Raw genomic sequence first — 25,898 nt, 5'->3', positions numbered from 1 at the left:
TTTGCTAATTTTTGTTTCCCACAAAAGTGAAGTTACACTTTAAGGTAAAAAAAAATTGTTCGACTTTAGAAGCACTTTGAGTCACAATTCAGAAACTTTCACATATAATTCCTGTACAAGTTCAACAAAAAAACTCACTTGAACTTTAATAAATAAACAGTTGTAGAACTCCTAAACCAATACACCTGAACAAATACGATCATTTTCACACTGTGTTGGCTTTGGGTAAGGTAATTACCGGACTGTTAATAAAATTCTGGGGAATAATTTTTCTTGTCAAAAATGTTGTTAAAGTTTTGGGCTAAAATTAGATTTTCTTCTGCAGGTGTGTTGTTTTCAAACCTTTATAATTGATTAAACATAGCAGGGAGAGGACATAAAATGGCAAAACTAGATCAATGGCAGGGCATGTAAAATAAAATGATTAGGCATTTAATAGGAAGATATACAGCTAATTTAATTTCACATAATAAAGTAGTGCTCCCTGATTGAGTGTAAATTCTTGCTGATTTTTTGATATTCATTTTCTTTTGTTCACTTATTCCTGTACATACATATTTTAAAGAAGTCTAAAAATAAGTTAAAGAATTCCAGGTATGCCATTTTTACATAGTTACTTTGATACAGCTTGGACCAAGGCAACTATGTATTTACCATACCTGTAGGATCCCCTTAGGACAGTAGTCTCCAAATTGTGGCCCGTGGACTGGATGTGATCCTCTGCTTACTTTTATCCTGCCCTTGGGGCACTATTTCTCCCACTGATACAAGGCACTATTCCTTCCACTGACACCAATGGGGCATTTTTCCTCCAACTAATACCAGTGATGGTTCATTGTTTACTCCCACTGATGCCACGGCATTTTCTCTTCCAACTGGCCACATTCAGGCCCCCCCTAAAGTCAACGATTGGAGACCCCTGCTCTAGAAGCTGGAAATCACTGTAGTGGACATGGTTGCCCTACTGCATTCTGAGCACGGGAGGTTGGCGGCTTAGCACTGGTGCCATTCAGATAATGCTGTGTATTTTCAGAATAAATGCAAAAGAGTTCTTTGATCGGACAAGGTGGAGAGGTGGGGCATTGACATCATGCTTGTGCCGAATGGCCAACAGCTTGTGCATCGATAGGTAACCACTCTCAGTGCTGTTACATTTAATCAGTGGTGGCCACTGTCATCCTGTCATTAGTTTAAATAGGCTGAGCAGCAACAGCTATTCACATGCCCTGGTCATTCCTGCCACAAAAAATCAGCTGATTCTCACCCCTGGAATCCAGTGGCTGTATGTAAATGAATGTGTGAAAGAGACCTTAGGCCCCTTTCACACATGCGGACCATTCAGATCCGCCTGTCAGTTTTTCAGGCGGATCTGAACGGATGCCCCATGCATCTCTATGGGGCAGTGGATGTCAGCGGAGGCATGTCCGCTGACATCCGCTGCCATCCGATCCGATCCTGTCCGTCAAATCCGAACGGATGGAAACCCTATTTTCCATCCGTCTGGCAGATCGGATCGGATGGGATCGGATGAGAACAGACAAGCGGTCCGTTCTCATCCAATTCCCCCATAGAGAACAGCGGAGACCTGACAGCTCCGTCTCTGCACTTGGAGCGGAGACGGAGCTGTCATCCGCCTGCTCAGCGGGTGATCGGCGGATCAACCCCCTGCGGAGAAAAATGGAGTCCGCCGACGGAGCAGACAGTGTGAAAGGGGCCTTAGGGTTTATACACCTGTCATGGGCACTTGTGGGTGTCCAGCTGTGGCCAGTGCTGGTTAATTAGTGCTGTGCAGGACATTCTGTAGGTACAGGTACAGATAATATACATTCAGTAATTATAGCTAGTGTAGGCAGACTGATGTGTCACTGAGGATGAGTTCTCAGATTCATTGCTGGAGTACTGGGACAGGAAAACATTCACTGAAGACACTTAACCCTAATCCTTTAAGACGTGTTATTGAAACTTGCTAACTGAAAGTCTATTCGACTTGATAATATAGAATGCAGTGAAATGTGGGATTCCATTCATCTGAGTGGTTTTAATAGTTTTAGCAGTATTTATATATATTTTATATATGTTAAATAACGGAATTTTTGTAAAATCTTACCTGTAAAATTCCTTTCTCTGAGTCCTCCGACAGTCGCCGCCTCTTCATATTCGTCACATATGGGGTATTAGACTTTGCTCCGAAGGAGTAGCTAGGCAACAGAATATGTTAACAATAAAGCTTTAACATATCCCACCCTCAAGGGGTGGTCCCCTCAGTCAATACCCTCCTACTTCCTGCAACCATATCTCAGTTTTAGTGGAATAGCAGTAGAGTATACATTCAAACCCCAAAAGAGGGGCGGGGGCGGCGACTGTCGGAGGACTCAGAGAAAGGAATTTTACAGGTAAGATTTTACAAAAATTCCGTTTTCTCTTACGTCCTCCGACAGTCGCCGCCTCTTCATATTCGTCACATATGGGGACGTCCCAAAGCAGTGCAAACATGAGGGGTGGGAAACGCATCCGCGCCGAAAGGCAACGCAGTCTCCACATCAAAGAAAGGAACCTTACCAAAGGAAGGAAACCAGCTGGGCAACAGCAAAAATAAGTGCTCAACAGGAGCAACAACCCAGGAAAAGACAAAAAACCCAGGGGATACAAAAAAACTATCCCAACAGCCAGGAGTCCCCAACAAGGGACCCTATGGAACAGCCGCACTAAGAACCTTGCGGCCAAAGGAAGCATCCGCCGATGCCTGAACATCTACTTTGTAGAATTTTGTGAAAGTGCTGCGTTCCGAGTGCAACCTGCGAAGGAACCTGGACAGCAACTGAATCGGTGGAAACGCGTACATCAGCCTGTACTGATGCCACGGGGCCACTAACGCGTCCGACGCGTCTGCCCGAGGGTCGCGCGTCCTTGCCACGAACCTCTTCACCTTGTAGTTGAGGCGAGACGCGAACAGGTCCACATCTGGAAGACCCCACTTCGCGCACAACATCTGGAAGACAGCCGGGTGGAGAGACCATTCCCCCTGATCAAGGGTCTGGCGACTCAGATAGTCCGCCTGCCAGTTCTCCACTCCCGGAATGTGAACCGCCGTTATCGCCGGGACATGAGTCTCGGCCCAAGACAGAATGTCGGCCACTTCTCGAGCCGCTCGGGCACTCCTGGTGCCCCCTTGGTGGTTGATGTAGGCCACCGCCGTGGCATTGTCCATCTGCACCCGAACCGGGCAGCCCTGCAGCCGGTCCGTCCAGCGATGAAGACAGAGCCTTATCGCACGCAATTCCAGAATGTTGATCGGAAGGGAAGACTCCCCCTCCGACCAGGTCCCCTGGGCGGACAGAACGCCCAGAACACCACCCCAGCCCGACAGGCTGGCATCCGTGGTGATTATCGTCCACGAGATCGGACGAAACGACTTGCCCCCGGACACCAACGGGGACTGGAGCCACCACAGAAGGTTTTCCCTGGTGCGATGACTCAACGAGATCTGAAGATCCAGAGATTGAGGTCGCCCGTCCCACCTGGACAGGATCTCCGCTTGGAGACCCCGCGTGTGAAACTGCGCGAAAGGAATCGCCTCGAAGGCCGAGACCATCAATCCCAGACATCTCATACCCGTCCGCAGAGACGAGTGTGGAACGTCCCTGAGGGACCTGACTTCCTCCTGAAGAGTCCTGAGTTTGTCTTCCGGCAGGAAGACCTTCGCCTGCACCGAGTCCAGTATCATTCCCAGATAGGGGAGACGAACCGACGGACTCAGTGTCGACTTTGGAACATTTATCGTCCAACCGAACTCCTGCAGAGTTTGCATTGTGACAGACAGGTCCTTCTCCAGACCCTGTCTGGTCGCAGACCGAACCAGAATGTCGTCCAGATACCCCAGGACAGAAATGCCCTGGGCTCTCAATAATGCCAGAACCGGTGCAAGCACCTTGGTGAAGACCCGCGGAGCCGAGGCGAGCCCAAAGGGCAACGCCACAAACTGGTAGTGATCCTCCGCAATGGCAAATCGAAGGTACTTCTGATGACCCTCGAATATGGGGGTGTGAAGGTACGCATCCTTCAAATCGATGGAGGCCATGAATTCCCCCGGAACCAGGGCAGCCACCACCGAGCGCAGGGATTCCATGCGGAACTTGCGAACTCGCACAGAGCGGTTCAGAGCTTTCAAGTCCAGAATCGGACGAACCTTGCCCTCCTTCCTGGGCACGGTGAACAGATTGGAATAAAACCCCCGAAATCTGTCCCGATGAGGCACCGGAACCACCACTCCCTGAGCCCTCAGGTCCCGCACCGCCAGGTGCAGATCCCGCAGGCGCTCTGGAGACAGTTGAAGATTTGAGGGAAAAAATCTGCTCTCCGGCCGAGAGAGAAACTCGATCTTGTAACCAGATCGAACGATTTCCAGAACCCATCTGTCCCTCACACGGGCCAACCAGGGCTGAAGAAAACCGAGCAAGCGTCCCCCCACCCCAAAACTGGGTGAGGGCGCCCCTTCAGGCCGAACTGTTATGGGCCGCAGGTCCGGATTGACCGGACTTCTGTTTCCCAGACCAGGGCTTCTTCTGAGAGCCTTGGCCCTTGAACGGTTTGCCCTTGTAGTGCGGCCGAAAGGCACGAAAGGACCCCTGAGGGGGCCGAAAATGAGCATGCTTCTTCCCAGAAGCCCCCTTAGCCTTGGGGAAATGGGGCAAGAGAGTGCTCTTACCCCCGGTAATCCCCTTAATCAACACATCCAGGGACTCCCCAAAAAGGCGAGACCCATCATAAGGCAGATTGGCTAAGGTTTTACGTGAAGATTGGTCCACCGACCAACATTTCAACCAAACCAGGCGGCGAGACAACACCGCCACGCTGTGCACACGCGCGGCCAACGGAATCAGGTCCAGGTCCGCATCACACAGATACATGACACCCTGGTGGATCTGATCCACCATATCCAGGGTCGCCGCCGAGGCCGAATCGGCCACTAGGACGCGCCTAAGCATCTGCGTCCAACTTGCGATCGCCTGGGCCGCCATGAGAGAAGCAAACAGAGCCTTAAGCATAGAACCCGTAACAGAATAAGTATGACGGGCAAGAGACTCCAGTCTCCTATCCGTGGCATCACGGAAAACAGGGGATCCCTCTGCAGGGATCGCAGTGGCTTTGTTCAAAACCGCAATAGCATGATCCACTGGCGGAGGCACACACCACCGTTCATCAGTGGCAGGCGAGAAAGGATAACGCAGCTTAAATTTACTTGGTACCGCAAAAGGCTTGCGCAAATCGCGCCATTGGTCCTTAACAGCGCGCTGAAAATCAGCATTGCAGGGAAAAACCTGCGGCGTCCTGCGTTTTCTCTGCGTCCCATAAGCCGCCAAGGCAGCTGGGGGACACACCTCGTCCTGCAAACGTAGCGTCTGCTTAATGGAAGCAATCAACTCATCCATGATTGCAAGCTCTTCAGGCGAGCCAGGGGGAGAATTATCAACCCCCTCAACTTCAGCCTCTACCTCAGACCCCACTAGATCAAGAGAGGAGCGGGACCCCGATAGGGGGGTCCCCGCCAGAACAGCCCCATCACCTTCACCCTCAGAATCAGAGGACAGAGCAACTCTGGGCCGTTTAGTAGATTGAGCAGCCACCAGCATTTGCACCTGTGCAGCAAGGCCAGCCACAATAGTGGCTAAATCCCCCCCCTGGGGGGGAAACAGCGGTCCCCTGGCTTTCCACCAATACTGTGGGAAACTTGCCCTCCTGAGAATCCATTGCCCCTGTATGCCAGACAACCAAGGGTTAACTGCCCCCTTACAGCAAGCGCGGCAAGCGCAGCCCACCGCACCACACTCAGGCACAATGAGACCCCCACAGGGAATATACAGACTGAATACAGGCAATGGAACACAGGAATAGAAGGATAAAACCTGAGGAGACTCCGCTGCTGCTGCTGCCTCGATCGGTGCTTCCAGGAGAGAGGAAGTGATGCTGCCAGGGCGCTCTATGTAAGCCTATGGAGGCTACAAGAAAATGGCCGGCGTGCATGTAAACCATGCGGCCGGAGCGGGCGCCGGTAAAATGGCGTCGTTTGGCGCCGAAATCGCCGCTCCACAGTGCATAAAATCACACACAATATTATCCCATTATATGGATACATGTTAGATCGCCGCAGCGATCGCTGTATATGCCCCAACATGCCATTAAAAACATGCCCCACAGCACACAGCTCCTCACACTGCCCAGCCTGACATACTCAGTGTCATACAGCTCCCCCCCCCCCCCCTTGCAGCCCACAGCATGCAGCCGAGAGATAGGGAGACAAGCAGTGTGATTAAAGGCAGGTTACACAGTCCCAGACTGAGACCCCCCCCAGACAGACAGGTCCCCACATAGATACACTTACCTCACATGGCGTGGGGAACCCGCACAGGCGAACAAGCCGCTGCACATGAGGCAGGGAGAGTCGCAATTCAAGACGCACACAATGGCGGTTCAGAAACCGCACAGCGTCCGGTGAGGTAGCCACCTCACCAATCATCCCTGCACCGAACAGGGATGGGTCGTTCACTGTGCCAGGAGCGTTACCTGGCTGAACGCTCGATGGCAGACTGGGAAGCCACTGACCCACGACCTGCGACCAGGGGGATCAGCCCGAGACCCAGTCCGCATGATCCTCTTCGTCCGAAGAACTAACTAATGCTGACAAAAATAACAGCTAAGTAAAGGTAGAGAGAAAACTCAAACAAAATATCAAAAAGAAGAAAGAGTCTGGGACAAAAAGTCCCAGCACAGAGAGAGCCAGCCACTCCTGACAAGCTAGACATTAAAACTGAGATATGGTTGCAGGAAGTAGGAGGGTATTGACTGAGGGGACCACCCCTTGAGGGTGGGATATGTTAAAGCTTTATTGTTAACATATTCTGTTGCCTAGCTACTCCTTCGGAGCAAAGTCTAATACCCCATATGTGACGAATATGAAGAGGCGGCGACTGTCGGAGGACGTAAGAGAAACAATATTTTTTAAGTCTAGGTTCAAATGTATACAACTGTGCTTGATGCGTTTTTCAGGCACGTTTTGCAGTGCGTTTTGCATTTTTAAACCCCTGTTTTTGTATGCGTTTTTGCATGCAGTTCTCATGCATTTTGCGTTTTATGTTTTTTTTGTTTCTCTTTAAACACACTATAAACACACTGTATATAGCTGATTGCTAAAGACTGAGTCAGGAAAACGTGTCCTTAACTCCACACTCCTCTCCTGTTTGTACTATCCACCACCATACACTCCGCACTCCTCTGCAGCACATACTACCCTCCTCCATACACTCCACACTCCTCTCCTGCACATACTACCCACTGCCATACAATCCACACTCCTCTCCTGAACATACTACCCACTGCCATACACTCCGCACTCCTCTCCTGCACATACTACCCATGGCCGTACAGTGCACACTACTCTCAGCACATACTACCCATGGCCGTACAGTGCACACTACTCTCAGCACATACTACCCACTGCCATACACTCCACACTCCTCTCCTGCACATACTACCCACCGCCATACACTCCACACTCCTCTCCTGCACATACTACCCATGGCCGTACAGTGCACATTCCTCTCAGCACACACTACCCACTGCCATACATGCCATACTCCTCTTCTACACCTACTACCCACCACAATACATGCCACACCCTTCTCCTGCACATACTACCCATCGCCCCATATGCTCCACACCCCTCTCCTGCACATACTACCCACCGCCCCATACGCTCCACACCCCTCTCCTGCACATACTACCCACCACCCCATACTTTCCACACCCCTCTCCTGCACATACTACCCACCGCCATACACTCCGCACTGTACATTTACTATTTAACATTACTGCATTCAGCACTATGTAAGTCATCTCAGATTCTATTAAACCATACCCTTTTATGCCTTGCCCAATATTTAGCGCAATTGAAACCATGCCTGCATTTTGCCGCGACGCACCATGCGCGGCACATTTTTTTAAATTTTAAATTTTAAATTTTTTTTTATCAATGTCTGGGGCCTTCTTTTTATCTTGCACATGGGCCCACATACTGTATTTCATGTTACGCCCCTGTTGGGAACATAAGTAAAAATAAAGAAAATAATGTTTTGGAAGGAGTAATGATGTAGCGATATTAATAGTTACAGTATTTCTCATGTCGTTACAATGAGTAATTTATATGGAGAAGGCTCGGTTAACACACTGATACAACATAGAATCTGACTTGTGAGACCCCCCCCCCCCCAAGTCGAATGACATGTGAAATTCGATGTTTCCCTATGAGAGCCATCTTAACTGATATTACACGAGTCTGTCTGACTTTAGAAAAGGTTCCTTCACTTTTTTGGTCTGACTTTGTTACAACTTCAGTGCCACAGAGTGTAAAAAGTCACATCAAAGTGGGACTCCAAAGTTGCACTGAAAGTCACGCGACTTTGGAGTCAAGCTAGTGTGAACTGAGCCGAAGATAATAAGATGTGTCCTAAATAAAGTTTTCAAGGATCAAGTCTGATTTTTGACCAGGCCTTAAGGTCCGTACACACGAGTCGAAATTCGGCCTGGAATTTTCATCTGAAGACCGATCTGCCGATTTTTGGCTTGTTAGTATGGTGCTCTCGACAACCGACTCCGACTTTTCGGCCGAAAAAATTCTGGTGTGCAGGCTATAACATTTTTGTCCACCGTCAAAACACGTCCGATTTTTGTGCAGTCAGTACAGATTTCGACAGGGAAAAATCTTATGAGCAAGACTGGGCATGCTCAGAGAAGAACGAACACAAAGAAAGCAATCCAACACATGACATCACTTCTGTAGTAGAATTTTATCGTGCAGGAAAATTCGTGTGCAGTCTAGAGCACATTCCAACCAACAAACACCACTCTAGACAAAAGATGGACGACCGGTCGGCAGAAATTTGTTGCGTGTGTACGAGGATTTAAGATTACATTTTCATGAGAACAGAAAAGACAGCAAACTTCAGAACTTTTTGTTGTCCTAAAATGTGTGCGTTGATTAACAATGATTAACAATTTACAAGTTGATTAACAATTTACCTTTTTCCCGAAGGTATTATCTTGGTTGCAATCAATCCTTATAAAGAACTTGCAATTTACGGAGATGCAATTATCCATGCATACAGTGGACAAAATATGGGAGATATGGACCCACACATATTTGCTGTCGCAGAAGAGGCATACAAACAGATGGCCAGGTATTTGTGGAACTTCTAAAAAATATATCAAGGTTTTTGACCCTAAGAAGATTACTTTTACACTTGATCCTGTAATTCACTGTGCAGTACAGTGTATGTATGAGAACCCCTAGGCTGTATGGATGCTGTTACCAAACATTGGCCGCAAACCACAAATTCTTATAATAGAGGTTCATGAATTGATAAGAGCCCGGGGCCCATGGTACAATTAATCAATCACTGCCCATGGGGTTCCATTTTTCCTGGAAATTCTCTGTATTAAACAAACAAGGCTCTTAACTTAGTCATAGTATCTTTCACTATCTTATGTGATTAAGTAAGGGTAGTGGTTCTCCTTTCAACACTGCATGCAAAGAAGAGTTTAAAGTATAACTAAAGGCAAATATTTTTCTTTAGTTTTGGACAGAGTGGAGGTGGAATAGAACACTTGTCATTTTTCATTGTTTTTTGTGCCCACTTTAGAGAGATTAATCCCTCTCTATGTGTCCTGTTTACCATTATCACTAAAAGTGAAATGAAAGAAAATCCCAAATTTTTGGTTTTCCCGAGAGAAGTAATAGAGGGGAAATCTTCCAATGAGGACACTAGTTCTGATGGTGTGGAGGTCCTCAAAAGATTCCTGTAATTTGCAGGGATTTTCTCTCACTTCCTGTTTTGGCTATAGGACAGGAAGTAAAGGTAAATCTCCCCAACGGGGTGCAGATGGTAAAAAAAAAAACCCAGCAGGAGGTATAACTCTACCTTACTCTATCCAAAAAGTTTTGCTGATAGTTCTGCTTTAATGTCTTAATTATATTACTATTTCTCACTCATACACTATTTAAGTAAAAAAAAACAAAGAAACCAGTACGAGTTCCAAACCCATGCAAACAGAAATATAAAATAAAATAATCAAATAACTGTGTATGGAGCTGAACGTTGTGAAGTGTATTAGCACCTTTCAGTATAAGTGAAATCAAGATAAATGCGCTCCTATGGGTCTAAAAGTGTATAGATCGTAAATTAAACATCCCCACAATGACAAAACAAGTAAATAAAAACTCCAAAATCTACAAAAAGTGAATATCTATTGTGATATCCATATTAAGTCCTGAAGCAATCCCAGGTGTGAGTAACATCCTCAGTAAGAAAAGTCTCCTCTCAACCAGCATGATGATACACTACACACTCACCAGACTCAGTTGACCTCTTATTACAGGGGGTCAAATTTGCATAAGGGAAGAGGATCTCAAGATATCACACGTAGGGTCACAGAAATAACATCCAATCAATGTATAGATGAAAACTGTACTTTAAACTCCAATAGTGCCATATAAAGGTAAAAAGAAAGAGGAAAGAGGGCTCTCATAGTGTAGTATTTAGAATTATTTATTATAAAACAGTGGTATTGCACTTACATTAGGGAAGACAAGGATCAGCATATAAAATAGTGGGAACGCCGGTTTGCGCTCCACCTGCATTCCAGCTGACCAGAAATGAGGTATCTCGAGAACACCACACACTATTTGTTCCAGCAAAAAAAACATCTTCATCTATTCTGTGACACTTTAAATTGTAACTTTTTTCCAGTTGTGAATAGAGTATGGAAAATATTAGTATTTATTTATTTATTTATTTTCATGAATTTCGTTCAATCACCAGGAAAAATAGGAATCAGTCCATTATTGTAAGTGGAGAATCTGGAGCTGGAAAGACGGTGTCCGCAAGATACGCTATGCGCTACTTTGCCACAGTCAGTAAATCAAGCAGTAAGGCAAATGTGGAGGACAGAGTACTGGCATCCAACCCAATAACAGAGGTAATATGGTGCAATTGTAATGTTCTGGTACCTTTGGGTACCCTAATTACTCTTTCATAAGTGTATGCGCCCCACCATTCTCTTTTGGTAAGGTGCGCATACACCTTTAAGACTGATGCTGTCATCACTGAGCTCCGGACTGGATGGCTATTTAGATCGCCGGCTCTCACTCACATGTGTTCGTTCAAACTGCTTTGTGCCTTGATGCTAACCTGTCTTGAAGCTCACATGCTTGCAAGCATACCTCGCTGTCGGAACCACGCTGCGCTGATCCCTGTATCCCGCTACCGGATCATCCGCTCTTGCCGAACCTCTCCTCTGCTACATTGCTATTAGTGATAAGTACCCCACAGGGGAAACCTCTATAACCTTTATACTAAAGCTTACACTATCTAGCTCTTCATACTAAGGACTATTACTACATCTGCATTATCTAAGATTGCTAGCTCTTGAGCCTACTACCACCTGTTCTTGCACTGGGTTGATCTCTCTTGTATGTCCACCTGCTACTCTGTCATCTACTACCATACATGATTGCTAAACCTATCTGCATCCCATCTGCTACTATCTTACTTTCAAGAACATTTCCTTTCAAGTGTCTGTCATCTACCATCTCTACCCAACCTGTCTCTTCAGCCTATCATCACTGTGTTACTATATACATAAGTCACTCTAGGAAACATCTTATTGAGTGTGTGTATTTACTTGCTGAATTGAGATCATCCACACATGATGAGTCATTGAGAGTTGGGAATGGTGTCTCAGCGTTTCTCTACATGACTACTGAAGTGGAATATTTCTGCAGCTGAAAATCCACATCATACGTAAAACGCAGGAGCGTTACAGATTGAACGAACCACAAATGGATTCAGCAGAAATAACCACTCAGATGACACAATTAAAACAGCAAGTACCTGCGTTAATACACGCACTTGCTGAATTAAAAGAAGACAATCAGGCTCTGTCGCAGCAGGTAATTAGACTGACACAACTTACCACTGCTCAGTCCCCTGAACCCAAAATAAATCCTCCTTTGGTATTTACAGGCGATCGCAAAAAATTTTGCGAATTTAAAAACGCATGTGAGTTTCTTGCTAAAACCCCGTACCTACCTTACTGATCACATTAAGGTTTGTACTATTATTTCTTACCTAACAGGCGATCCTCGGGCCTGGGCAGACTCTCTTTTTGAGAAAAGCGACCAGCTTCTCAACTCCTATGCCTTGTTCCTAGCAGAACTCACTAGCCTATATGATGATCCCAATAGGCAGAGTACTGCCGATCTTCAATTAAGATCCTTGAAACAAGGTGGGAGACCTGTAGAAGACTTTGTCGCAGAATTCAAGAGATGGACCCTTGATTCAGAATGGAATGATGCATCTCTGAAATCCCAATTTAGGCTTGGCCTATCAGAGGCCGTTAAAGACGAGCTTGCCCGAGCGGATCTGCCAAAAACCCTGGATGCATTGATACAACTCAGTATCACCATAGATAGAAGACTACGAGAAAGAAAGGCTGAGAAAATGGGAATGCCATTATCCAGTTCTTCTCGGATTTCGGCCGTTGACCCCGTTCCTATGGAGGTAGGAACCATACGCCCACCTCTATCAACTATGGAAAGAGCCAGAAGATGATCTGGTAATCTCTGCTTGTACTGTGCATCCCCGGATCACAAGATAAACGTCTGTCCCCTAGTCTACAAAAAGAAGGGTGAGTGTTCACATGTCCTCCTAGGGGGATTGACAACTTCAATCACTAACCCTTACCTTTCTGTTTGCTTAACATTACAGTGGGACCAGAACAGGATTACTACTAAGGCCATGATTGACACAGGATCTTGTGGAAATTATATTGACATACTTTTTGCTGCTTTAAATAAAGTTCCTATTATTTCTAAACTTAAACCTGTCTCAGTGAGTCTTATTAACAGGGTTCCTTTATCCTCTGGTCCGATCACTGATCAGACACAGGCACTCCTAGTCACTACTAACGGGTCTCATATGGAGACCACTACCTTCGATCTAATACCTTCACCCCACTTTCCCATTGTTTTGGGACTTCCCTGGTTGCACACACATCAACCAACCATAGATTGGAAGGAACGGACCCTGACCTTCCTCTCTTGCTATTGCGAGGGTACGTGTAACCTCCCGTCTTTCGGGAAGATCCTGTCTGTGGTGACAGATGAGATTGCACCACTATGTTATCAGGATCTCTCTAAAGGTTTTTCTTGAGAAAAATGCTCAAGCACTACCTCCCCATCGAGACTATGATTGTAGCATTGATCTACTCCCAAATAGCAAATTGCCGTTCGGTCATGTTTATCCTCTTTCACAGGATGAACTTTCCCATCTCAAAGACTATTTGGATGAGAATTTGGAAAAAGGTTTTATTAGACCTTCCACTTCTTCCACAGCAGCAGGACTCTTTTTTGTCCGCAATAAGGACTCAAGTCTCAGGCCTATCATCGACTATAGGCAATTGAATGCTATTACAATAAAAGATCGCTATCCTCTACCGCTTATCCCTGAGCTCATTGAGCAGGTGCGTGGAGCTACCTATTTTTCAAAATTGGACCTGAAAGGAGCATACAATCTCATTCGAATCCGTGATGGACACGAGTGGAAGACTGCATTCAGAACCAGATACGGATTGTTCGAATATCTTGTAATGCCATTCGGGCTATGCAACGCCCCTGCAGTTTTTCAACGATTTATAAACGAAATTTTCAGAGACTTACTAGATGTCTGTGTTGTGGTATATCTGGACGATATACTTATATATTCACGATCCCTGTCTGAACACATAAGACATGTAAGACTAGTATTATCGAGATTGCTTGCACACAACCTTTATGTGAAACTGAAAAAATGCTTGTTTCATAAAGAAGAGGTACTGTTTCTAGGCTACATCATATCCAAAACAGGAATCGAGATGGACATGAGTAAGATATCCTGCATTCAGGATTGGCCTACACCAACCACACGCAAGGCGCTACAGCGATTCCTTGGATTTTCCAATTTCTACAGGAAGTTCATTAGAAACTTCTCTGCCATTGTGAGACCCCTCACACAGCTCACTAGCATTAAAAAACCATTCAAATGGTCAGATGAAGCAAATAAAGCTTTTCACCTGTTAAAGACAAGGTTTACTTCTGCTCCCATACTACGCCATCCAGACCCATCCCTCCAATACATTCTGGAAGTAGATGCGTCAAACATGGCAGTAGGAGCAATACTCTCCCAACGACCAACTCACACTTCACCACTTCATCCAGTCGCCTTTTTTTCTAAATCCCTAAGCAGTCCAGAGATAAATTACCCCGTGGGTGAAAAGGAACTGCTTGCTATAAAATTGGCTCTGGAGAATTGGCGACATCTACTCGAAGGCACCCAATTACCAATACTTATATACACGGACCATAAAAATCTCCAATATCTTCAGACTAACAAAACTCTCTCGCACCGACAGGTACGATGGTCACTATTCTTTCTAAGGTTTAACTTCCTAGTGACCTACACACCTGCAGATAAGAACAAAAAGGCGGATGCACTATCACGACTAACTGAAGAAAACTACTTCGAAATCCCTTCCGTTCCTATAATACCTCACAAACGCATTATTGGAGTTGTCCGTTCCTTGAAGGAAGAGGTTTTGCATGGTATAAGTTTGGATTCACCCCCACCACAACTAAATACTGATGCAGAAGGCTTCCTCTACTACAATGACAAACTTTACATACCACCTACCATACGCACCAAAATCTTGGAATTATCGCATGATGTGCCTATGGCAGGACATATGGGTATGACAAAGACTCTTAATCTGATTACCAGGCAATTCTGGTGGCCTGACATGAAAACATCTATACAAAAATTCGTCTCTTCATGCAATGTCTGTGCCAGGTCCAAAATTGACACTACGAGACCATCCGGTCTACTATGCAGTCTACCAATACCCCAAACTCCATGGGAAGTTGTGTCCTTGGACTTTATAGTGGAATTGCCTCCTTCCAAAGGATTTAATACCATCTTAGTGTCAGTGGACCATCTGACAAAAATGGCACATTTCATTGCTATTCGCAGACTACCTTCGTCCAAACAAATGGCAGAACTCCTGATGAAACATGTCTTTAAGTTACATGGTATCCCAAAAACTCTTCTGTCTGACCGTGGATCACAATTTATTTCCAAGTTCTGGCAAGAACTATGTCACATACTACGGATCGAGCGGAAGCTCACTTCTCCTTACCATCCGCAGACCAACGGACAGACTGAAAGTGTCAACCAGTGCATCGAGCAATATTTACGTTGTTACACTTTTTACCAACAGGATGACTGGGTGGATCTTCTCCCTCTGGCAGAATTTGCCTACAACAACGCAACCCACAGTACGACCAAGCAGAGTCCGTTCTACTTGAACTATGGGTTTCATCCCTCTATTCTTCCACCACGCATCCTTCCTTCAAATAACCCAGTAGCTTCAGACTATCTTACCCAAATAAAGGACTCTCTGGGTTTGCTTAATACTACCATTGCACACGCTCATAGTCAACAAAAGAAGTACTATGATCTTCGCAGAAGACCTTCTCCTCAGTACGCTATCGGGGACCTCGTTTGGCTCTCAACAAAAAATTTAAGACTGAAAATCCCTAGCAAAAAGCTTGGACCTCTGTTCTTGGGACCTTTCCCAATCAAGAAACTTATTGGAAAAGCTGCAGTACAGCTTACATTGCCAATAGACCTCAAAATACATCCCATTTTCCATGTGTCGCTACTGAAGCCCCATGTTCCTGACCAAGGAATAAGGCCTACTATCCCTCCTCCTCCTCCTGTACAAGTTGAAGGTGGAGAAGAATATGAGATAAAAGAGATTCTGGATTCTCGTATCCACAGAGGAAGACTTCAGTACTTGGTTCGATGGAAGAACTATGGGCCCCAAGACGACACCTGGCTAAACACTTCTGACATACATGCCTCTAGATTAATCCGCAATTTTCATGCGAAGTACCCAGACAAACCAGCTCCAGAGGCCTTCAGGAGCCGGCCTTAAGGGGGGGGTACTGTAATGTTCTGGTACCTTTGGGTACCCTAATTACTCTTTCATAAGTGTATGCGCCCCACCATTCTCTTTTGGTAAGGTGCGCATACACCTTTAAGACTGATGCTGTCATCACTGAGCGCCGGACTGGATGGCTATTTAGATCGCCGGCTCTCACTCACATGTGTTCGTTCAAACTGCTTTGTGCCTTGATGCTAACCTGTCTTGAAGCTCACATGCTTGCAAGCATACCTCGCTGTCGGAACCACGCTGCGCTGATCCCTGTATCCCGCTACCGGATCATCCGCTCTTGCCGAACCTCTCCTCTGCTACATTGCTATTAGTGATAAGTACCCCACAGGGGAAACCTCTATAACCTTTATACTAAAGCTTACACTATCTAGCTCTTCATACTAAGGACTATTACTACATCTGCATTATCTAAGATTGCTAGCTCTTGAGCCTACTACCACCTGTTCTTGCACTGGGTTGATCTCTCTTGTATGTCCACCTGCTACTCTGTCATCTACTACCATACATTATTGCTAAACCTATCTGCATCCCATCTGCTACTATCTTACTTTCAAGAACATTTCCTTTCAAGTGTCTGTCATCTACCATCTCTACCCAACCTGTCTCTTCAGCCTATCATCACTGTGTTACTATATACATAAGTCACTCTAGGAAACATCTTATTGAGTGTGTGTATTTACTTGCTGAATTGAGATCATCCACACATGATGAGTCATTGAGAGTTGGGAATGGTGTCTCAGCGTTTCTCTACATGACTACTGAAGTGGAATATTTCTGCAGCTGAAAATCCACATCATACGTAAAACTCAGGAGCGTTACAGCAATATAGGACATGTTATGTCATGTGATATATTCTTATATTATTAGTATTTTTCTTGGTTGGGATATACAGTGATAGAAGATACACATATATATTTCCAAAATCATTGGAACACCTGCCTTTACACGCACACAAACTTTAATGGCATCCCAGTCTTAGTTCATAGGGTTCAATATTGAGTGGGCCCACCCTTTGCAGCTATAACAGCTTTAACTCTTCTGGGTAGGCTGTCCACAAGGTTTAGGAGTGTGTCTATGGGAATGTTTGCCCATTGTTCCAGAGGCGCATTTGTGAGGTCAAACACTGATGTTGGAGAGAAGGCCTGGCTCGCAGTCTGCACTCTAATTTATCCCAAAGGTCAGGTTAAGGTCAGGACTCTGTGCAGGCCAGTCAAGTTCTTCCACCCCAAACTCGCTCATCCATGTCTTTATGGACCTTGCTTTGTGCACTGGTCCAAATCATTTGGTGGAGGGAGGATTATGGTGTGGGGTTATTTTTCAGGGGTTGGCCCCTTAGTTTCAGATGGGAACTCCTAAGGCGTCAGCATAGCAAGACATTTTGGACAATTTCATGCTCCCAACTTTGTGGGAACAGTTTGGGGATGGCCCTTTTTGTTCCAACATGACTGCGCACCAGTGCACAAAGCAAGATCCATAAAGACATTGATGGGCGAGTTTGGGGTGCATGATCTTGACTGACCTGACCTCAACCTGATAGAACCCCTCTGGGATTAATTAGATCAGAGACTGCGAGCCAGGCATTCTCGTCCACATCATACTGCCTTACTTGCCCTTGCGGCCTACTTTATGGAGGCCGAACAGTTAGAACTTTACGTGCACGTTTTGGGGAACACAGAAGATTTGTAGAAAAGGGTACTGAAAAAAGTGCTGGTCTAAAGGTTTTGGCGATTGAATCCATGCCTGTTGGTCTCCCTCTCGCCAAACGCTTTAAGCGTCTCTGCGAAAGGGAGACTTTTTGGATTTACACCCTCAATTCCCTCACTCCCCATGGTTTAAATGAAGAGACGGAGATCAGTTCCATCATTTAGTTGTTCTCTGTCCTTTGGTTATAATGTGTTCTTGCGAAGTGTGTCCCTTTTAGGTATTTATAATCTAGGTCTTACTTCATTGCCCTGCATTTCTATAAAATGTTCCTCTTTATTTTTTTTCATGTGTGTGTATATATATATATAATATATATACAGTGGGGATCGAAAGTTTGGGCACCCCAGGTAAAAATTTGTATTAATGTGCATAAAGAAGCCAAGGAAAGATGGAAAAATCTCCAAAAGGCATCAAATTACAGATTAGACATTCTTATATGTCAACAAAAGTTAGATTTTATTTCCATTATTGACACTTTCAAAATTACAGAAAACAAAAAAATGGTGTCTGCAAAAGTTTGGGCACCCTGCAGAATTTATAGCATGCACTGCCCCCTTTGCAAGGCTGAGACCTGCCAGTGTCATGGATTGTTCTCAATCATCGTCTGGGAAGACCAGGTGATGTCAATCTCAAAGGTTTTTAAATGCCCAGACTCATCTGGCCTTGCCCCAACAATCAGCACCATGGGATCTTCTAAGCAGTTGTCTAGAAAACTGAGACTGAAAATAGTTGATGCTCACAAAGCTGGAGAAGGCTATAAGAAGATAGCAAAGCGTTTTCAGATGTCAATATCCTCGGTTCGGAATGTAATTAAGAAATGGCAGTCATCAGGAACAGTGGAATTTAAAACAAGATCTGGAAGACCAAGAAAAATATCAGACAGAACAGCTCGCAGGATTGTGAGAAAAACAATTTAAAACCCACGTTTCAAAATAACAGAAAACAAAAAAATGGCATCTGCAAAAGTTTGGGCACCCTGCAGAGTTAATATCTTGCACTGCCCCCTTTGGCAAGTATCACAGCTTGTAAACGCATTTGTAGCCAGCCAAGAATCTTTCAATTCTTGTTTGAGGTATCTTTGTCCATTCTTCCTTACAAAAGTCTTCCAGTTCTTTGAGATTTCCGGGCTGTCTGTCACGCACTGCTCTTTTAAGGTCTATCCATAGATTTTTCAATTATTTTGAGGTCAGGAGATTGTGAAGGCCACAGCAAAACCTTCAGTTCATGCCTCTTGATGTAATCCCCTGTGGATTTCGAGGTGTGTTTAGGATCATTATCCATTTGCAGAAGCCATCCTCTCTTTAACTTCAGCTTTTTTCACAGATGGCATCAAGTTACCATCCAAAATTTGCTGAAATTTTATTGAATCCATTTTTCCTTCTACTCGTGAGATGTTCCCTATGCCACTGGCTGCAATACAACCCCAAAGCATGATTGATCCACCCCAATGCTTAACAGTTGGACAGAGGTTCTTTTCATTAAATTCTGTGCCCCTTCTTCTCCAAACGTACCTTTGCTCATTCCACAGAACTTGTTTCCAAAATGCATCAGGCTTGTCTATATGTTCATTTGCAAAGTTCAACGCTGATTTTTATGGTGAGGATGTAGAAGAGGTTTTCTTTTGATGACTCTTCCATGAAGACCATATTTGTACAAGTATCTCTTTATAGTGGAATAGTGTACCACAACTCCAGTGTCTGCCAGATCTTTCTGGAGGGATCGTGCAGTCAAACGTGGGTTTTGAATTGTTTTTCTCACAATCCTGCGAGCTGTTCTGTCTGATATTTTTCTTGGTCTTCCAGATCTTGTTTTAACTTCCACTGTTCCTGATGACTGCCATTTCTTAATTACATTCCGAACCGAGGATATTGACATCTGAAAACGCTTTGCTATCTTCTTATAGCCTTCTCCAGCTTTGTGAGCATCAACTATTTTCAGTCTCAGTTTTCTAGACAACTGCTTAGAAGATCCCATGGTGCTGATTGTTGGGGCAAGGCCAGATGAGTCTGGGCATTTAAAAACCTTTGAGATTGACATCACCTGGTCTTCCCAGACGATGATTGAGAACAATCCATGACACTGGCAGGTCTCAGCCTTGCAAAGGGGGCAGTGCATGCTATAAATTCTGCAGGGTGCCCAAACTTTTGCAGACACCATTTTTTTGTTTTCTGTAATTTTGAAAGTGTCAATAATGGAAATAAAATCTAACTTTTGTTGACATATTATAAGAATGTCTAATCTGTAATTTGATGCCTTTTGGAGATTTTTCCATCTTTCCTTGGCTTCTTTATGCACATTAATACACACTTTTACCTGGGGTGCCCAAACTTTCGATCCCCACTGTATAGTGCCTTGCAAAAGTATTCGGCCCCCTTGAACTTCGCAACCTTTTGCCACATTTCAGGCTTCAAACATAAAGATATAAAACTGTAATTTTTTTTGAAGAATCAACAACAAGTGGGACACAATCATGAAGTGGAACGAAATTTATTGCATATTTCAAACTTTTTTAACAAATAAAAAACTGAAAAATTGGGCGTGCAAAATTATTCAGCCCCCTTAAGTTAATACTTTGTAGCGCCACCTTTTGCTGTGATTACAGCTGTAAGTCGTTTGGGGTATGTCTCTATCAGTTTTGCACATCGAGAGACTGAAATTTTTGCCCATTCCTCCATGCAAAATAGCTCGAGCTCAGTGAGGTTGGATGGAGAGCGTTTGTGAACAGCAGTTTCAGTTCTTTCCGATGGATTCAGGTCTGGACTTTGACTTGGCCATTCTAACACCTGGATATGTTTATTTGTGAACCATTCCATTGTAGATTTTGCTTTATGTTTTGCATCATTGTCTTGTTGGAAGACAAATCTCCGTCCCAGTCTCAGGTCTTTTGCAGACTCCATCAGGTTTTCTTCCAGAATGGTCCAGAATTACAGTTTTATATCTTTATGTTTGAAGCCTGAAATGTGGCAAAAGCTCGCAAAGTTCAAGGGGGGCGAATACTTTCGCAAGGCACTGTATACAGTATATAGGTATTCTTTCTATATATTTTTATTTGGTGTTATATGTGTGCCTGTATGTATATATGTGTGTATGTATGCGTATGTATATATGTGTGTACATCATGTGTTTTTTTACACCATTTACCATATATATTCGAGTATAAGCCAACTTTTTCAACATATTTTTTAATGCTGAAAAAGCCCCCCTCGGCTTATACTCAAGTCACTTACCTGTTCTCCCTGGGGCTGACTGAACGTCAGGGGTGACCTGCTGACGTGTACACTGCGCATGCGCCGCCGCTCGGGAAAGCCCGTACACACTTGGCCATTCTCGGGCAGACAGCACATGGGCAATGTCGGGTAGCGCCGGGCGGGGCCATTTTTAATTCTAAGACGCCTCGGGGATGGGTAAGTAAGACCTCCTCTGCATATCCTGCACCCTGCCCTCAACCCTGCATCATGCCCTCAGCCCTGTATCTTCTGCACCTTGCGCTCAACCCTGCATCTTCTGCACCATGCCCTCAGCCCTGCATCTCCTGCACCATGCCCTCAGCCCTGCATCTCCTGCACCATGCCCTCAGCCCTGCATCTCCTGCACCATGCCCTCAGCCCTGCATCTCCTGCACCATGCCCTTAGCCCTGCATCTTCTGCACCATGCCCTTAGCCCTGCATCTTCTGCACCATGCCCTCAGCCCTGCATCTTCTGTACCATGCCCTTAGCCCTGCATCTTCTGCACCATGCTTAAACAGGTGGTGTGATACTCACCTATCAGCTTTGAGAAAGGAGCCGTGGGCGGCTCTGAAACGCCTTAGCCACGCCCTACTTCACACCCTCAGTGCCGACGTCACTTCCAACCAGGAACTCGGCGGCTTGTGTCTCCTGTCCCATGGGATGCCGTGTTGGAGGCACTCTGCCTCATCCGGTGTTAGCTTGAATGCCTCTTTCTTCAGTTACGCAGCCGCTCTGACCCCTGGCAGGGGTTGTTTCATCTCCTGTAAGTTGGCAGTTGTCTAAATAATCCCTGGAACTTTTATACATTACATTTAGAGTGGCGCTCTCTTATCGTTTGTTTTTATTTCGTCCACATCAGTGCCTGACCTCACAAATGCATTTCTGGAAGAATGGTAAAACATTCCCATAGACACACTCCTAAACCTTGTGGACAGCCTTCCTAGAAGAGTTGAAGCTGTTATAGCTGCAAAGGGTGAGCCAACTCAATATTGAACCCTATGGACTAAGACTGGGATGCCATTAAAGTTCATGTGTGTGAAAAAGGCAGGCGTCCCAATACTTTTGAAAATATAGTGTATTTAACTATCACCCTGTCTATCCCGAGTTAAAGGATTGTGGGTGATGATTTAATATAGTCTCAATCAGCTATTGAAACTTTGCAAAGTTTCATGACATTTGGGCTTAACAGGATTAGCAATGTTTTTGCACCTGACAAACAAAAGAATTTACCAGCATATTTCTATCTGTAATTATTATTGAATTTTAAAATATCCAACACAGACAAATGTAAATTGAATTCCTAGGACACCTATAGCAGACATGTTTGCTATACATATCTTCTTTAGAAGAATAATACTTTTAAAAGATGTTTTCCTTTCCTCAGAGAGTCTCATTTAGTGGATGTTTCCATTAAAGCTTCAACATTTTTTTTTACATTATATTTGCTTTTATTTTCATAGGCAATAGGAAATGCAAAAACTACACGCAATGATAACAGCAGCCGATTCGGAAAATACACTGAAATTAGTTTTGACAGAAGATACCAAATAATTGGTGCGAATCTTAGAACATATCTTCTCGAGAAGTCCAGAGTAGTGTTTCAGGTAACAACAAAGCGCAACTTAATGTGAAAATTTTATGCACAGAATTTTAGTTTATGTTGATTTTAAGTATATTTCTTTTTTTTTTTTAGTCAGAAAATGAAAGGAATTATCACATATTTTATCAGCTCTGTGCATCAGCTTCCCAGCCTGAATTCAAGAACCTCCGTTTGAGTATGTAAAAAATCCAGCAATTTACTTTTTTTTCTTTTACTTTTTTTTAACTGGATGGACTCTCTTTTTTCAACTGATTACCTATGTATCTATGTAAATATGTAAGATGCTAAAATGTTTAAACTGGGGCTCCTGGCCATATCGAGGATCCAGCATTGTAATACATTTGGCTGTTCTGTCTGTGCAGCGCCAATATTAGGCCCTTTTCACACAGGCGGACCGTTCAGATCCGCTTGACAGTTTTTTTGGCGGATCTGAACAGACGCTCTATGCATCTCTATGGGGCATCGGATGTCAGCAGAGACCTATCCGCTGACATCCGATCTGATCTGATCCGTCAAATCTGGACAGATGGAAACCCTATTTTTCATCCGTCCAGCAGGGCGGATTGGATGAGAACGGACAGACAGTCTGTGTTTACAAGTGACATGGTAAACAGAGCACAGGGCCGTTGCCAGAGGTGGCAGAGTGGATTTCCTAAAAAAAAAAAAAGCTTTGCCTTTTGCAAACTGGAAAAAGGTGCAATAGAGCATGGGAGACAGCAAAAAATGTATACTCCCTGAACATTGAGAGTGCCTTACTGGCAACTGTGAACACATTAAAGTACAAGGAAATGACAGCTGCTGGGACTTAGCTTAGGAGTCAAGTCCCCTTTAACAAAAGCCCTCAGAGATTGAATGATTGAATTTCTGGCTAGTAATTGTACTAACTATTCTTTTAGAAATTTTATGACCTTCAAATGTCCGACAAGCTTTCTTCAACTACAATTTTTAACCTCTTTTAAGATTTGTGCGTAATTGTTTTTTACTGATAATTATTTGTAGTAGTGTTTATCTATGTATTTATGTATTATACTTCTAGTGAATGCCGAGAACTTTAAATACACAAGTATGGGTGGCTGCATAGAAATTGACGGCGTCAATGACAGGAAAGACATGATAGACACACAAAAAACATTTCACTTACTAGGTAAGGATGAAAAAAAATATGGTGCATTTACTAAAAAATTGGTTCGTAGCTTCAGTAGCCTAGTAAGGAGAATAAAAATCACCTGAAATCCAAGAATTAGGGAACTTGTGTAAGTTTTGTTAATGCAGAAGGGACTGGGAATGACCATCTTGAAGGAATATTTGAAGGATTTACAGCTTTGGAAGTCCTATACCAAGCTCATCTATTTTATTTCTGCTTGCCATAATTTCCCTATTCAAACCTAGCCATTTGTAGCATAAAGCCAATGGAAGTGTCAACCTTATGGGTGGAGGGAGAAAGGGTAAACAATGGTTTCCAGTATTTTATTGTAACCATTTATTTTTATTATATATGTTGTTGCTTTTTATGTTCATGTTAGTTTTGATTATATTATTTGAAAACCTTTTGACTCTCTGGTCATCTTATGGATTTATGTGGACAGCTTTTCTCCCAATAAAAGGAAAATAAAGGATGTTATTTTTTTTTTACCAGATTAACCTAGACTTCCTTCTTTCTTTGTGGCATTTGGCGCAATGTTTAGGTTTCAATATTGACTTTCAGATGGATGTATTCAAGGTTCTGGCGGCTATCTTGCATCTGGGAAACATAGAGATCAAGCGTGTTAGTGATGACAAGTCATCAGTCAATGTAAGAAATTCAAGCTAAAGTAAATGAAAGTCCTGTGGGTAATCCAATGATAAACTTCTGCTTGGCCTATGAAACATTTCTCAGTTGAAAACAATTAGCAGAGATACTGGTGTTAACTCATCCATTAGCTCTTGAAGATAAAATGTGGTTAATCTGATATAATTAACAAAATACATTTTCTGTGTTTTAACTTCAGAAGTCCAAGACTACAATTACCTGAATATTTAGTATGTCAATAATAATCGATAATTTTTAAATAAATAAAAATAAATAAATTATTAAATAATGTTGATAATAATTTTGCGCATATACTTAATGTTTTCCGTTATTTTATTAACCACTTGCCTTCTGTGCACTTAAACCCCCTTCCCATCCAGACCAATTTTTAGCTTTCAGCGCTCTCACACTTTGACTGACTATTGCGCGGTCGTGCTACACTGTACCCATGTGAAATTTTTATCATTTTTTTCACACAAATAGAGCTTTCTTTTGGTGGTATTTAATCATCTCTGGGTTTTTTATTTTTTACAAAAAAAAGAAAAAAGACAGAAAATTTTGAAAAAAAAAAAGGTTTTCTTATTTTCTGCGAGTAAATTTTGAAAATAAATAAATGTTTCTCCTTCACTGATGTGCGCTGATGAGGCGGCACTGATGCGCACTGATAGGCTGCACTGATAGGCACTGATGAAGTGGCACTTATGGGCACTATAGAGGTGGCACTTATGGGCACTGATGAGGAGGTACTAATATGCCGCACTGATGAGCACTGATAGGCGGCACTGATAGGAGGCACTGATAGGCGGCACTGATGAGCACTGATAGGCGGCACTGATGAGCACTGATAGGCGGCACTGCTGGGCACTGAGAGTTGGCACTGCTGGGCACTGAGAGGTGGCACTGCTGGGCACTGAGAGGTGGCACTGAGAGGTGGCACTGAGAGGCGGTACTGACGGGCGGCACTGATGGGCACTGATAGGCGGCACTGATGGGCACTGGCGGATGGCACTGATGGACACTGACGGGTGGCACTGATGAGCACTGATGGGCAGCACCATCAGTGCCCACACTCAGTGCCCATAGTGCTGCCAGTCAGTGCTCATCAGTGCCTAGATGAGCAGGCACTGATGGGCACTGACTGGCAGCACTATGGGCACTGATTGTGGGCACTGATGGGGGGGCACTGTAGGCGGGCACTGTGGGCAATTTGTGTATGTGTTTTACCTCTTGTAATCAGGGCACTAGTGATCGGTGCCCTGATTACATTTCTTCTGTGTCCCTGGCGCTGTGAGGCTCCCCCTCCTTCCTCACACTGCAGGCTCCGTGTGAGGAAGGAGCGCCGGCAATGAGAGATGATCTCATATGTTTACATATGAGATCATCTCTCATTGGACGGTCCGATCACGTGGTGAATGGCCGCTGTGATTGGCCATTCATCACGATCTGTGATCGGCTGTGTCCAAGGGACACGGCCG

General features: G+C 44.4%; 1 protein-coding gene across 2 annotated transcripts in view; it reads left to right on the top strand.

Moving 5' to 3' along the window:
• The window catches only part of MYO5C (myosin VC), a 231,607-nt gene that overhangs the window by 80,396 nt on the left and 125,313 nt on the right, over positions 1-25,898 (top strand). For both annotated transcript variants that reach the window (XM_082256678.1, XM_082256677.1), the window contains exons 4-9: positions 9,086-9,230; positions 10,872-11,028; positions 22,495-22,638; positions 22,728-22,809; positions 23,671-23,778; positions 24,320-24,426. In XM_082256678.1, coding sequence (XP_082112804.1) covers positions 9,086-9,230; positions 10,872-11,028; positions 22,495-22,638; positions 22,728-22,809; positions 23,671-23,778; positions 24,320-24,426 — 743 coding nt within the window. The remainder of the gene's footprint in view (positions 1-9,085; positions 9,231-10,871; positions 11,029-22,494; positions 22,639-22,727; positions 22,810-23,670; positions 23,779-24,319; positions 24,427-25,898) is intronic.

This window comes from Pelophylax lessonae, assembly GCF_965119305.1.
Source record: "Pelophylax lessonae genome assembly, chromosome: 4".
Classification (NCBI taxonomy): domain Eukaryota; kingdom Metazoa; phylum Chordata; class Amphibia; order Anura; family Ranidae; genus Pelophylax; species Pelophylax lessonae.
This window is presented reverse-complemented; position numbering and strand designations above follow the sequence as displayed.